The sequence below is a fragment of the Danio aesculapii genome, chromosome 3 (assembly GCF_903798145.1).
Source record: "Danio aesculapii chromosome 3, fDanAes4.1, whole genome shotgun sequence".
Lineage (NCBI taxonomy): Eukaryota > Metazoa > Chordata > Actinopteri > Cypriniformes > Danionidae > Danio > Danio aesculapii.
In genome coordinates, this window is record NC_079437.1 from 57,412,042 (window position 1) to 57,427,220 (window position 15,179).

The 15,179-nt window shown below is 39.6% G+C and overlaps 1 protein-coding gene across 2 annotated transcripts; it reads right to left on the bottom strand.

Moving 5' to 3' along the window:
- Window positions 1–1,416: 1,416 nt before the first annotated feature.
- cant1a (calcium activated nucleotidase 1a) lies at window positions 1,417–12,625 on the bottom strand. Of its 2 annotated transcripts, none has more exons than XM_056454292.1 (4): window positions 12,516–12,625; window positions 5,768–6,429; window positions 4,078–4,281; window positions 1,417–2,333 (listed from the first exon to the last, which is right to left on the bottom strand). In XM_056454292.1, the coding sequence occupies exons 2-4, from the start codon at window positions 6,405–6,407 to the stop codon at window positions 1,963–1,965; spliced, it is 1,215 nt and encodes a 404-aa protein (XP_056310267.1). In that variant the 5' UTR covers window positions 6,408–6,429; window positions 12,516–12,625; the 3' UTR covers window positions 1,417–1,962. The 2 variants fall into 2 exon arrangements, with proteins under 2 accessions (XP_056310267.1, XP_056310268.1); XM_056454293.1 differs by lacking the exon at window positions 12,516–12,625 and adding an exon at window positions 10,310–10,414.
- Between the last annotated feature and the right edge of the window lie 2,554 nt (window positions 12,626–15,179).

A 15,179-nucleotide genomic window follows, 5' to 3' on the forward strand; every position in this document is an offset into this window, starting at 1 on the left:
ACTTCTGGCGAGATTCTGAGGTGCGCATCCCATGGACACTATGCTATCCCATAACACACCTTGAGAGAATTCATGAATGGGAGTAAAGCGACGCGACTGATGCAAGTTGGTCATGTGATCCTGACAAAATGGCGGATGTAGTATGTCCAAGTTCCATTCATATTACCCGCATGCATTCTATATAGAATTTACTTTTCTAATGGTCGAGTAGTAAATTCAAATGCAGTACCTACTGAGTAGTAGGCAATTTCGGACGCATGATAAACATAAATAATATAAAATACTATAAAAGTGTAATTGCTTTGTTAAACATCTCCTGGGACATATTTAAAAAAAGAGTTATGATTTCACATGAGGGATAATAATTTTGTCTTCAACAGTATTTACATTATGCACTGTGTTTATATATACACTCCCCGGCCACTTTATTAGGTACAACTGTCCAACTGCTTGTTAAAGCAAATTTCTAATCAGCCAATAATATGGCAGCAACTCAATGCATTTAGGCATGTAGACATGGTCAAGATGATCTGCTGCAGTTCAAACCGAGCATCAGAATGGTTCGAGCTGATAGAAAGGCAGTAACTCAAATAACCACTCGTTACAACCAAGGTACTGTATGCAGAAGAGCATCTCTGAGCGCACAACACATCAAACCTTGAGGCAGATGGGCTACAGCAGCAGAAGACCACACCAGGTGCCACTCCTGCGAGCTAAGAACAGGAAACTGAGGATACAATTTGCACAAGCTCACCAAATTTGGACAATAGAAGATTGGAAAAACGTCTGGTCTGGTGAGTCTCGATTTCTACTGATTTCTACCATTTGTACCAAATAAGCATCGTGTCAAGACCACAGCCTACTTGAATATTGTTGCTGACCATGTCCGTTTCTTTATGACCACAGTGTACCCATCTTCTGATGGCTACTTCCAGCAAGATATTGCACCATGTCATAAAGCACGAATTATTTCAGACTGATTTCTTGAACATGACAAAGATTTCACTGTACTGAAATAGCCTCCACAGACACCAGATCTCAACCCAAAAGAGCACCTTTGGGATGTGATGGAACGAGAGATTCGCATCATGGATGTGCAGCCGAAAAACTGCGTCATGCTATCATGTCAATATGGACCAAAATCTCTGAGGAATATTTCCAGTATCTTGTTGAATCTATGCCACTGAAGATTAAGGCAGTTCTGAAGGCAAAAGAGGGTCCAACCCGGTACTAGTAAGGTGTACCTAATAAAGACACAGATTAATAGTAATAAATTCAGAAACTCTATGTACATCCACACTGTGGGTGCAGTCTATCCTGTGTGTTTGGCTTAATGGGATTGGATTTTTAACAAAATTTTTAAAACATAACAGGGTGAATCAAACAACTGGATAAAAGACACAGAGCACACAAGTGTCGTTCTCTTAAACCTTCAATCTGCAGAAACAAAATACAGCAACAACAAATAAATAGCTCTGGTGAATCGATGAAACATGAAGTTCATTTTGTGACGGTTCAAATTTAAAGATGTTTTTAAAAGTAACTGATCTGTTTAAGACACTCATCAATAAAGTAAAAAACAAAACAATGCACAATTAAAAAAAGACATTCGTCAAAACCACATGGCAACCGCAGCGATGTTTGTAGGGTAAACTAGTTGAGTCTATCACTTCATCCATTCTGTTACATTCATTACACGTCAAGTACAGTACTGGCGTGAAAACGCTAAACATCGAAAATGACAGAGAAATGAAAACACAAAAAAAAACTTCTGATGAAGGCTCCGACAGTCTCTTAAAATAATTAAAGAGTCAACTTTAATTTTAAGAGTCGATATTTACAACCACATTTTGGCTGCCATCAGACACTTGGCATTATTTTAAACGTCATTCAACTACAGCACCCAAATCTAGATGTACATCACCTAGAAGAAGGCATTTACCAGTCCTTGGCATGAAATTACTAAATGAACTCAAGTCCTTCATACTTCACGTCCCCAATCTTAGTTTCAGGTAGCAGAATCCGGCCATCTAGGGTAAACACCACAATGTATGTGGCGATTTTCCCAGCGTCCTCCTCTGACTTCAGAGCAACAATAATCTGGTCGTCTGTGTTGGGCACAAACTTGAAGGACGAAAAGCCATGTGTGGGGTTTAGTGGCCCGACGTTCCTCACTTTAATGTCCTGGAAGTCTGGCGAGCAGCTGAGCATTATGTTGGTGCCGCGTCGCTCATCGGCCGTCTCATCGTAGCGCTCGCTGCTAGCACGACGTGGCAGGAAGAACCAGCGCTGCAGAGTGTCGCTCCAGGCTGCAGACTCATGGATGAGGTATCCTGAGCAGAACACACAGAGAATTGAATACCAATGAATCTCTCATGTCTTTTAAAGCAGTGTTTCTCAACCACGTTCCTGGAGGACCAACATTTTTATGGCTGTGTCCAAAATCGCCTACTACTCAGTAGGTACTGCATTTGAATTTAAATTTACTACTTGACCGAAAAGTACATTCTATACAGTATGAATGTCAGTAGTATGAATGGAATTCGGACGTACTATATTAGCCATTTTGTCAAGATGACGTGACCTACCCACGTCGGTTGTGACGCTTCACTCCCATTCATGAATTCTCTCGTGGGGCATCATGGGATAGCGTAGTGTGCATCGGATGCTCACTTCAGAATCTCGCCGGAAGTAGTAAGTCATCCGGGTACTTCTCGCATACTGTTTTTCGAATTCTATGAATTCAGACATGATACTCGGCTAGCATACTGTTTTTAGTGTACTATACAGTATGGAAGTACAGTATGCGATTTCGAATGCAGCTTATGTCTCCTCAACCAAACACACCTGATTCAGACCATCAGCTCATTAGTAGAAACTGGAAGACCTGTAATGGTTGGGGCAGACAAAGGAGACATCCAAAACATGCAGTGTTGGTGGTCCTCCAAGAACATGGTTGAGAAACACTGTTTAAAAGGGAAAGTTTACCCACAAAAATTCTAATTTACTCACCCTCAATGGGTTTCAGACTTTTATGATGCTCTTATTTTTCCGTTCAACGCATATTTTGAAGAATGATAACTATTAGCAGTATTTCCACCAACATATTTTTGAAATGTTTTACATGAAATAATGCTTAATGGCAATATGTGCATAAATTTTGAAAATGCTTGCAAATTTTATCAGGATTAAATTGTCACAATAAGAAAAATTGTGCATGAACTATGATGGAAACACATTTACCAATTAAATTCCATCATAGGCATCCAAAAAAGTCATGTGATTTTGTTGGGGGAGCTCATGGGATAACAAAAATTGGCGCAATGAGAATGAGAAACAGTTGACCGACAACACTGCACAAATTCTGACATGTTGCTTTGGTCATTCTAAAATCCCTCAGCCAAAGTCCATCATCAAAGTGGTCCAGTATTATTATCTCCAGAACTGTCTTGAGCATCTGCACTCACAAATACCTTGATTCACATCTTTACCAAAGCCTCTTAATCATTTATCTGTTGGTCTAGTGCAGGGGTGCTCAACCCTGTTCCTGGAGATCTAACTTCCTGCAGATTTCAGTTGCAACCCATATCAAACACCACCTGCCTGTAATTATCAAGTGCCGTTCAGATCCTGATTAATCGGTTTAGGTGTGTGTGATCAGGGTGGAGCTGACCTCTGTAGGAAGGTAGATCTTCAGTAATAGGGCCGAGCACCCCTGGTCTAGCGTCTCCCGTGTTTGTAGTTTAATACTTTTTACTCCAGGAAAATGATTCACCATTTCCCTGGAGAGTGCACTAATTGATAGAGGATCACCATGGCCGATACTGAAAGCTAGTTGGACATAGAAAAGTGAAGCGGGGACTGCGAAGGGTCAATTGAGAGATAGAATCTCACAATTAGAGATGTAAACACAGAACAGCAAAATTAAGTCTGACTAAATACCATTTTGAATGCCTTATGTGCTCGACCATGTGCTAGACAAAGTGTAACATGGAACGTTAAATATATCTAGACATTATCAATATTATCAGTGTCACTTTTAAACCACTGATTATAGCAATATTCAATGTTGCTTACCGGGTGGACTGATGCCTGCGGCGCTGCGGAGAGAGTTGTACGTAGGAACCCAGTTATGGTGCTCTACATCTCCATGAAATCCCACCACTTTCACCCACTCAGGATTGTTATTGAGCACTTCTCCACTGGTGGTGGTCCACTCTTTGCCCAAACCCCCAACATATAGATGCTCATCTTTCACTGCAAGCCACTCGGCCTTAAACCCTGTGTGGGAGAATGGCAAAGAAGCACAACTGAATTAAACCAGTGAAAGGTCCAGATGGTTATTAGAGAGGCAATGCTACAGGCTACCATGTTGGATCTTGATATACATCTTGATATACATCAAATTAAGTTCTCTTTCTTACTTGGTTTAGGGGCAAAATAGATATTTAAAAATATTTAATTATTTAAAATATTTAATGTGGGTGTAGATTAAGGTAAATATGTGTTTTCAAGAGTTCACACTTAGCTGATAATCGATGATGAAGCGTATGTGGCATGCGGTCCCGGGAGAAAGCCCTGAGCTAAGAATATCCTCGAGCCTGGGGATCCCTCCCGTTTGAAGTGCGAGAGGAGAGTTTGAGCTCAGGTAGGTCTCGATAATTCCCCTGCTTGTGAACGTGCTGAGATATATCTGGCTAAGAGTTGTCTTAAGATGCTGTTTTAGAGTAGTCAATTTACTTATGGTGTATGTCTTTTGGACGGTGGCAGGAAACCTGGAAACTCGGGAGAAACCCATGCAAACACCGGGAGAACATGCAAACTCTGCACAGAAACACAGACTGGCCCGGTGAGGGCGAAACCAGCAGCTTTCTTGCTGTAAGGCAACAGTGCTAACCACTGTCCGCCGTGCCACCCTATCAGAGAAGAGGAGGAGTAGGGGTGGAAGGGGGGATTTCTTCAAGACGAAGATGACTGGAGTGGAAAGTTCTGGTTATTTATAGTGTGTGAGCATTCGTCCGATTGGTGCATGATACTAAAATGATGCTGTACCAGCTGTGTTCAATCATAAGCGCGTGATCCTCTCGAAATTAGTTTATAGATAAACCACACTTGTGCTTGTGTATTTCCTCTAAACCAGAGGTTCTCAACAACATTCCTGGGCCCCCCAACACTGCATGTTTTGTATAGGGGTGGGAAGGGTTGAGAACCACTATGTTAAATTAGCATTGTTAGCATGACCATTTCCACTGCAATTACGTTCTGCTTGAAGTGGGTGAGATTATTAATACAGTTGCTGAAATGGGGTTCTTGAGGCGTGACTACTGCTGACAATTTAAATATAGAGGGTTTGGTGTCTTGTTTCGCTAATCTAATAACAGATGGTAGAATGGACGGGTAGAGACGATTCGCTTAGATTAATCAGTGTGTATACGTCCTGTTTAGGCAATGGTATGGTTCGCTTGGAACATCTCCCAAGGTGGAACTAAAAAAGTACCAGGTACTAGGTATAGAATGCAGTGAAAAGCCCCCAAAAGGGAGTTGTACCAAACCATGCTGTACCCTTCGGTGCCTTTTGACCATCTGCCAAATTGTAATGCTGTATGTAAAACATGCTGAAATGCACAAAAAAATCTACAAATTCATTTACCAATTGAGCAATTGCCATTGACCAATGGTAGCTCAAAGGTAATTTCATAATATCTGTTCACTTTTCAATTTTGTTTAAAGTATATCAGGGCCTTGAGCTTAATAGCGCAACACCCACCTTTTGAAACGGAGCCATCACCATCTGGCAGTATAACCCAGGGCACCGCATTAAGTCCTTTAATGTTGTATACTACACCCGTACGATCATCCACGCTGTACAGTTTGCCATTAAACACCACTAATTCTGAGAGCTCCATGCCCCGACCTTTCTCTGCTAGGTGGCTTTCCAGGACCACTCTTTCCTGATCCCATTCGACCGCCACTGTATCTCCACTTTCTGACACCAGGAGGTGACCCTTCAGCATGTAGCTGAACCAGGTCAGTTTCTTGTCGCTGAGCGAGTTTGTGTCCAGGTCAGCAATGACCCCTATTCTGTAGCGTATGCCTTGGGCCGTCCGCTCTGGTGGACTGAGCGGGTAGGTATAATTGTAGCCCTCCTCATCGCTCATCTTCCGATGTTTTAAGCTCAAATTGTACCTGCTGCCTGGCTGAGGGTGAAAGGGCAGAAGCTGCATGTAGATAAGGAGGACGAGGGTTAGCGCTGACGCTACCACCACAATAGCTTTCCATTTGATCCGGAAGCGGGAGTCTGTGGTGTTGGTCATGGAAGCCAGCATTGGGAGCCCGCCAACAGAGATGCGCAGAGAGTTCATAGGCTCATTTTGTTTAAGGCGAGCATAGCCTGGAGAAACAGGCATTAGGGAGGGACGGCTGCCACACCTATACAGGGAAGAGATTATAGATAGGTTACTTCTGCTTTTAAAAATTAATCTCAGAATTGATTCCAGAGAGAATAACGAAGCATTCCTGAAAATATAAATAATCCAGAATTCGCAACGTATCAATTTATAGCCACAGCTCCAAAGTTTTCACAGCAGAAAATAAAATTGTTGGGGATTTCTGTATAGCTTATAATTTGGACGCACCTGGTAGCCATTATTAATATATAGGGTCTTGAAATGGTTTACATTAAGAAATGGTTATTCATTAAGCAGATGCTTTTATCCAAAACAACTTACAAATATAGATAAAATAAGCAATTCAGAGCTCTAAGAGCAGCAATATATAGATGCCATGACAAGTGTAAGTTAGTTTAGTGTTTTGTTTCTGAACGCACAATAGCTGTTCACTTTTGACTTTGCGAACTAACATTGACTGCACATTTTACAGGACAACATATTAAAGCATTTGGTTTTTAATGGAACTCAAGGGTTTCATTTCTTTAAATAAAATGTTACACGAAATAACATGTGGTAGGAAATTCAGTTGAGTTCAAGTCAGTTAAGTCAGCTGCTTTTTATGTTCAGTTCAATGCTAGCATCAGTTACGTAATATGCAATTGAGAAGCTCTACCGAATATGATTCACAGTTCACACCTGACATTAACATGAGATTCATTACGTTTCACGTGACCACCTGTGTTTGCATTCATCACACTCCAGAACACTTTTTGCTGGATCATGAGACCTTACCAGCTGATCGCCTTACATTGCTAATGCATTGAGTTCCCATTTACTTGTCACATTTTATGATTCTATATGAATTATTACATTTATTTTACAACACAACAAATGATTTAAATGTGTTTGTGTGCATAAGATTCAAAAATATTAAACCAATTACATCAAAAGTACCCAGTGCTGACTCAAGCCCCATGTGCCATTATATGCCTGTCACTTTGGACCCCCCTTATAAAACCACAGAACTGTTCAGGTTGGTCCTAAAACTAAGATAAACAGCGAGATTAGACAAAAACAAGCTCTACAATTAAGACTGACAATACAGTCCATTGGCGACCTCTAGTGATACATGCACTGTATCTGTAATGGGGATTAAACACGCACTTCTCCATTGACTTCTTCATGGAAGTTTTAAGCAGATAAAGACCAAAGTAGTACTTTCTTGTAAAACATACTCAATTAAAATTTGGTAACCGTGATAATATGCCTAAATCAAGGGTCACCATGTTCGGTCCTAGAAGGCCAGGGTCCCTGCAAAGTTTAGTTCAACAACATTTAGCTCCTTAATGCTGATAATACAGAGGGCAACTTTTTGAGCAATGCTGCTGAGAAACTTTGGGAAATTATGTCATAAATGGGCAACCAAGTGACTAATTAGTGCAATTAGCTACAGATACCATACTGTTGCCCATTCTTAATAGAAAAATAGCCAAGCAACATTGCCCAAGACGTTGCCCTGTGTATCACCAGCATCACACACCTGCCTAAAGTTTCAAGTACCTAGTCTGCGTTCCAGACACCCACTCACAAACTTCCCTTTTTTTGTTCCCTCAGGGAATCCCCAATGCCATTTTAAAGTTTGTTCCACTTCATCAAATGAACGAGGTAAGCTTACATGGACATACCCTTGATGCACATAATACCCTAAGCTAATCAAGGTCTTAATAGGTATACTTGAAACATCCAGGCAGGGGTGTTAAGGCAAGTTGGAGCTAAACTCTGCAGGGACACCGGCCCTCCAGGACCGAGATTGGTGACCCCTGCAGTAGTTGCCAAGAGCTCAAGGGTTTAGGGCAGGGGTTCTCAATCTTGGCGGTCCGGTGTCCTGCAGATTTTAGCTCCAACCCCTATCAGACACACCTGGGCTAGCTAATCAAGCTCTTACTCAGCCAGGGGTGCCCAAACTTGGTCCTGGAGGGCCGATGTCCTGCAAAGTTTAGCTCCAACCCCAATCAGACACACCTCAAGCTCTTAAACTGTGGTCACACTGCACTTTTCTCCCCATAGACTTCCATTCATACGCACGCGAATTCGAAAATTTTTCACAGTTCGCTGCCATGGAAAGTTCAAGCTTGGCGAATGCTGACCTGCGAAAACGCATCACATGATTGAGGGTCACATGATGGACAGAAATTTAAAACATGGAGCAATCACTGGCTTTTTAAAATGTCAAATCATTTTTTTTAATCCTGCCCCTTTTCGCAGCGCCGTACAACAGAATTTTGCAAGCTCAAACTCTAGTGTGACTGCAGCTTTACTCAGCCAGGGGTGCCCAAACTTTGTCCTGGATGGCCAGTGTCCTGCAAAATTTAGTTCCAACCACAATCAGACACACCTGGGCTAGTTAATCAAGCTCTTAAGCTGCGGTCACACCAGAGTTTGTGTGTGCGAAATTCTGTCGTGCGGCGCTGCGAAAAGGGGGCGGGATTAAACAAGATGATTAGACATTAAAATAAGCGAGCGATTGCTCCATGTTTTAAATTTCTGTCCAGAGAGGTCATGTTTAGATCCTCGATTGGTCTCACGCAGTCAAGTGATGCGATTTCGCAGGTCAGAGTTCACCAAGCTTGAACTTTGCACCGCAGCGAACTGCGAAACTTAACGCATGACCTTGCGTTTCCGGTCTGACGCATTCGCGTGCGTATGAATGGAAGTCTATGGGAAGAAAAGTCAAGTGTGACGGCAGCTTCACTAGGCTTTCTAGAAACATCCATGCAGGTGTGTTGAGGCAAGTTGGAGCTAAAATCTGCAGGACACCGGACAGATTTCCAGGTCCAGGACAGAGTTTGAGAACCTCTGATTTTGGGAATTCCATATAAACCCATTCAGATGTTCCACCAGTAGTGATCAATTGTGTGATGTAATCAATTACATACATCTGAGTGTATGAGACAAATGCGTGTATGCGTTACTGAGAGAAAGGCATAATAAAATGGACTGGAATGCAACCCTAGTAAGACCTTGACTATTTAGCTGTAGTTAAACTGTGCAGAACAACACACCTCCAGAAGCAAGTTTTGGCTAAATAATTCAGTCCAAAATACCTTTACGCATTAAAATGTCTTTAAAAAGTACACTTTTTAAATTTTATTTTCAATTCAGATGACCTCCCCCCACCAACATCCACTCACACACCATCAACCCATCCCTTTCCAAATTCTCATTGAAGAATTATTCATTTAAACCCATTCGTTATATACTGCAAAAGTCTTTGCAGCAAAACTACATGCCATAATGATGTACATTTGACACTATGTAGTTTTGAAGAAAAGAAATTCAATACTTTCATTGTGTGCCAATGATGGCAGAACAGGTAATGCAAATGGTTTTTAAATAATGAACCTTCTTTGAATCTACGATTGGTCAGCAAACACACAACTACGCCCCAAACTCACAATGCTGCTTGAGCCAAAATGTTGAGCTGATCAGGATGTATTAACAGTATTCACGGATATGAACTTGGAAAACACTCAGATTTCATTTCATATTCAACCTGTGAAATGTATTATCCTGGAAAGAGTCTGCAAAACTCGTTTTTGCATTGGTGACAAACCTGTTTAACAATCTTGTTTCCTTTACCTGTCAATTCTGGCAAACAGGAGCAGAAGTACCAACTTTACACACAGATATTTCACTCTCTATTGCACCAATACTCAAATTGAATTCATAACAACAAACATAATCAGGTAGACAACTAATTATTTTTAACGTAAAGGTTTAAAAATGTTGAATTAGATGCTGACACCACCAACAACAAAAGAAGCAACTGTTAAAACATCCATGCCCATGTATTACAGTACATTATATTACATATATTTTACTAGAACTATTTATGTGGACACTAAACACCAGGCACTTACCAGCTCCCCTCAGTGTGGCAGAATATAGTCAAGCCAGAGCTTCAACACTTTGAATAGGACATGCACAGTGTTGACGTGGAGGTAAGGAGTGGCTCGGTAAATGAGCTGAAGGCAAACAGGTACAGCTGCATGTCACACATGTGATGATGTGGAACCAGCAAACCAGTTTATAAAGCTCAGTTCGCACCTTTTCTTAATTCTCATTTTTAAATAACTGTTAACAACAGCCCCGGTCTGCGATGTACATCACTCACAGACCACTGCTGCACATAAGGAATTTCATTTGTTAATGATTTAAAATGTTAATATTTCACAACTGGATGTCTAAAATACAACCCTCTTAAAGTCTGCATGAAATCAGAATGTACAATGTTGATTTTGCTTGCATTAATTAGTCTTAAAGGGTCATATTATGACCCTTTTTACAAGATAAAACAAAAAGAAATAAGTAAAATAAGTCTCTGATGTCTTGATAAACTTGCTATTTCTGAAGCTTTTTTTTTCTAAAATAATTTTTAGCATTACACAATTATTAAATCTGTAGGTTCAATTGGGCTGAGGACAAGGACAGGACAGGATATAGACGTAAAGTTGGTTTTATGTTCAGATATTCAGACATTCTTAATAATATAATTTCAGAAAAGTATTCGTTGCAATTTTTAAATAGGGAAATCATATTAGCAGCCAATGATTATCAAAGTACATCATTGTTTACAGTCTATTAGATAGTGCTAATGTTGTTTTAAAGTCATACTTGCATGCTAATTCTGACTGAATATTCAAATTAGCGTGTTAAACGATATAGAGACAGTTAAATGAATGAATGAGCGAATATAAAACCAACTGACAGGGAATGAGAACCCAAATGAATGCCATATTCCTTTACAGAACAACTCACAGAAATCAACCATCAGGCCATTTTAGAAATGTTCTGGCATGAAATACATTTTATTCACTGTATTTACGTTTTTATTTCAACGACAGATCAAGTACGTTACTGGTAGAATGTCCTTTATATTATTAAGGAGAAAGTCTGAATGTGTGAATATAAAAACAACCTTACCTCAATGTAAACCACGAATGGACTGGGAATTGCACTTATATTTACGTATTAAATAGCTATTAAGAAATTCACAAAGACTGTTGATCTATATAGAGGTAAAGTTGGTTTTATAGTCGCACAATCGTTCATTTTGAAGTCTCTTTATTGTTTACAATTTTACTTTGAATATTCGATCGGAATTAGCATGCAAGTATGACTTCAAAACAACATTAACACTGTCTAATTCACAGTGAACAGTGTTGCACTTTGATAGTCAGTGGCTACCAATATGATTTCACTATTTAGAATTTGCAAAGAATACTTAGCAGCCAATGACTATCAAAGTACAACATTGTTCACAGTCAAATAAACAGTGTTAATGTTGTTTTTGTTAAATTTGTAGAATTTATTTATAATTTGATGTTATAACCAATTGATGTGAATGACAGCAACTTAAACTTGCTATTTATGAAGCTTTTTTTTTTTCTAAAATAATTTTTAGCATAACAAAATTATTAAATCTGTAGGTTCAATTGGGCTGAGGACAAGGACAAGGACAGGGTATAGACGTAAAGTTGGTTTTATATTTAGATATTCAGACATTCTCCTTAACAATATATTACCTGAAATTATATTATTAAAGAGAATGTCTGAATATCCGAATATAAAACTAACTTTACCTCTATTTGAACTATGGCGAAATCTTTAATCACGTGATGTAAACATTAACTAAGTGAACCAATCAGACGTTTAACGTTACTTTCTGCACCTTCAATATGATATTTACCACCCAATGACGATATTAAACACGTTATTCACATGTTTCTCAGGTTGTTTTCAGAGCTGTGTTAGGAATAAAAGCAACATTTACAGCAGTTATGTAGTACATTTGATGGAGCTCAACTATTAGCTTCAACTGACATCAACATTCACTACTATCTCGCATATTAAATGCTTGAAAATCGAAGCATTCACTGGTTAATAAGCATCATTTTCGTTAAACGTATTTACATGAATCTACATGCTTTCTCAAAACCGTGATGCTTGGCCCGCATTACTGTGGCACATATGCAGACATTACAGTGAGCTTCTGCATGGGCACAGATCAATTCAGTCTGTCGCTTCTACCGCTGAAATTGCTGTTACAAAGTAGACTGTACTCACTGTCGAGAAGATAATAAAAATGAAGCCAAGATCTCCTGAAGATTCAGGGCGCGACTCGTGAACTCTCAAATCTCACGGGCTCATTCAGGCTGCGCATCTCGTCCACTTCCGCGAACAGGGGGGTGTGCTCCAAACAAACCTCGCACGCGCAACCCACCTCTTTCCGGTTATCCCTGCGCGCATTTTACGCAGACATTTTGCATCTAAAAGCCACATCACGTGGTTATGTTAAAAACAAAAAGATGTTTTGAAGAATGTTAATGATGAGGTTTCCGGTGTTACGGTTTAAATGGTGACCGTGTCAACTGGTGTTCTTTTCCAGTAAGCTATTCACGTTTGCACAGCAACAAAATATGTCCATACCAAATAAAGATTCGTATTACTTGTTGTCAGTGTCATTGTAAACATTGTTGATTTTAATATATGTGAAGCAGAACAGTTTAAAACCAAAATTAATCTAAAAATAATTATAATTTACATGTCATCAACGGGATTCAAAGTCGTGCAGAGGTTCAACACACACATCAATTAACTTATCTAACGTTGACTATGTTCCCTACACTTTCCGCTCTTCAGCGCACTCAAACGACCACTCCTCCGTCATTGAAAACCAGATAAGCATGTGTGTGTGTTCATTGTCTGGGTGAATACCTACTGCACAATCCAAAATTTGATTGATGTCTTTTGTTCCAGTAGTTTTTGAGAAAAGTGGGGAAAAGTACCGCCTCCGCAAGTGTAGGATGATAAATCAACGTTGTTCCGTACAGGGCGCATAACTTTTAATTCACCAGCAAAAATGGGCATTGTTTGAAGTCTTAATAAAAAAAAACTTGTCAGAATATAATATTATTATGTTTAACTTGAAGTTAGTGTTATATTTAATTTCATTTTATGAAAGTTTGCAATGAAACCTTACAATCATTTAAGTTTTGGATCATGCTTATTTAATTACAGCGATACGATTTAAAATATTAAAGGGCACCTATGGTAAAAAAATCTACTTTTCAAGCTGTTTGGACAGACATATGTGCATGTATGGTGTATAGACCGTCATATTGGGGTGATATAAACACACCCAGTGCTTTTTTTTCAATTTAACAACATAAAAAACGGTGGACCAATTGGAGCGGTTTTCAGATCGACTGCAACTTTACGTAGGAGAGCGGTCCCCCCGCCCACCAATATTGATTGACAGGCGCGTCATCATATCCTCAGTTTGTTGATTCACGTCCGCCATTTTCAGCGCGAGTCGAAGCAATATCACTAAAGGAACACCCTAGCTCTATTTTTAGATGCAGGGCTCATTGGGCTCAACACAAGATCAATATTCTCCACATTATCGCTCTAATCGGAATTATTGGTTGTATCTTTAGGTAGGTTTGCAAACATGTGTACTTCTCATTGAGTCTACCTTATACTTCAGCCGTTTGCATTTCTCACGATCCCAGAAGCTCCCTGTGATCTTAACTAGCATGCGTTTTAGAATTCTAAACATAGGTTTCTATCAGGGTACACTCAAGTCGACGGCTGGGCGCCGCGGGCCACTGCAGACTTGAAGCGCCGTTGTGTGTACCCTGATAGAAACCTATGTTTAGAATTCAAAAATGCTTGGCGCGACGATTCGGGACACTTCACTTGCTGTATGAATGTTTTTAATCTCTTTGTATTTCTAAATCTTTTATTTTTGCCTGTACATTGTCTTGATTCACAGTAAGTATAGTATCTTTATGCGTCGAGGCCTGTGATTGGCTATTTGCTGCTGTTGTCCCACCATCACCTGCTCATGAACCCAGGTTTAAAGCCAGCACCAACAAATCTTAATGGCACAAGTTTAGTTTGTCAACTAACAACTAACCATGTAATCCAGAGTTCAGCAACCAGCATGGTATAAGCCCAAGAAGTCATAGTTAATACTAAGAAACACACTGCGATTACAATATCTATGGAACTGAACAACACAGAGGGATAAAAATAAGGATACTAAATGAAAGTAGTGTTAAAAACGAAAATCTAAACCGATGTTAAAAAGTATTCAACACATCTTGAGTTACAGGTATGCAAACATCAGTGATTGTTTCTCATTTTTTAATTATCACACAATGCAAAACAGATAGCTGAAGTCAGAATATTTACTATTTAATATTTAAATCAGAGCACATCACACCTGTCCTCAGGTCTTTACACTGGCTCTCAGTTACATTCAGAATAGATTTTAAAGTATTATTACTGGTCTATAAATCACTAAATGGCCTAGGACCTCAATACATTACAGATATGCTCACTGAATACAAACCCAACAGATCACTCAGATCTTTAGGATCAAATAAACTAGAAATTCCAAGAGTTCAGTCAAAGCAGGGTGAATCGGCTTTCAGCTACTACGCCCCTCGCTGCTGGAATCAGCTTCCAGAAATGATCAGATGTGCTCCAACATTAGGCACGTTCAAATCAAGACTGAAAACACATCTGTTTAGCTGTGCCTTTACTGAATGAGCACTGTGCTACGTCCGACAGATCGAACTACTATGTTTTTCTCTTCTTTTTAATTCTTTTATAACACATTTTATCAGATTTTATTTTATTTTTACCATTTCTATTATTTGTTTTTATTTCTCTTATACTTGTTTCTTTTATTCCTGTTTATGTAAAGCACTTTGAATTGCC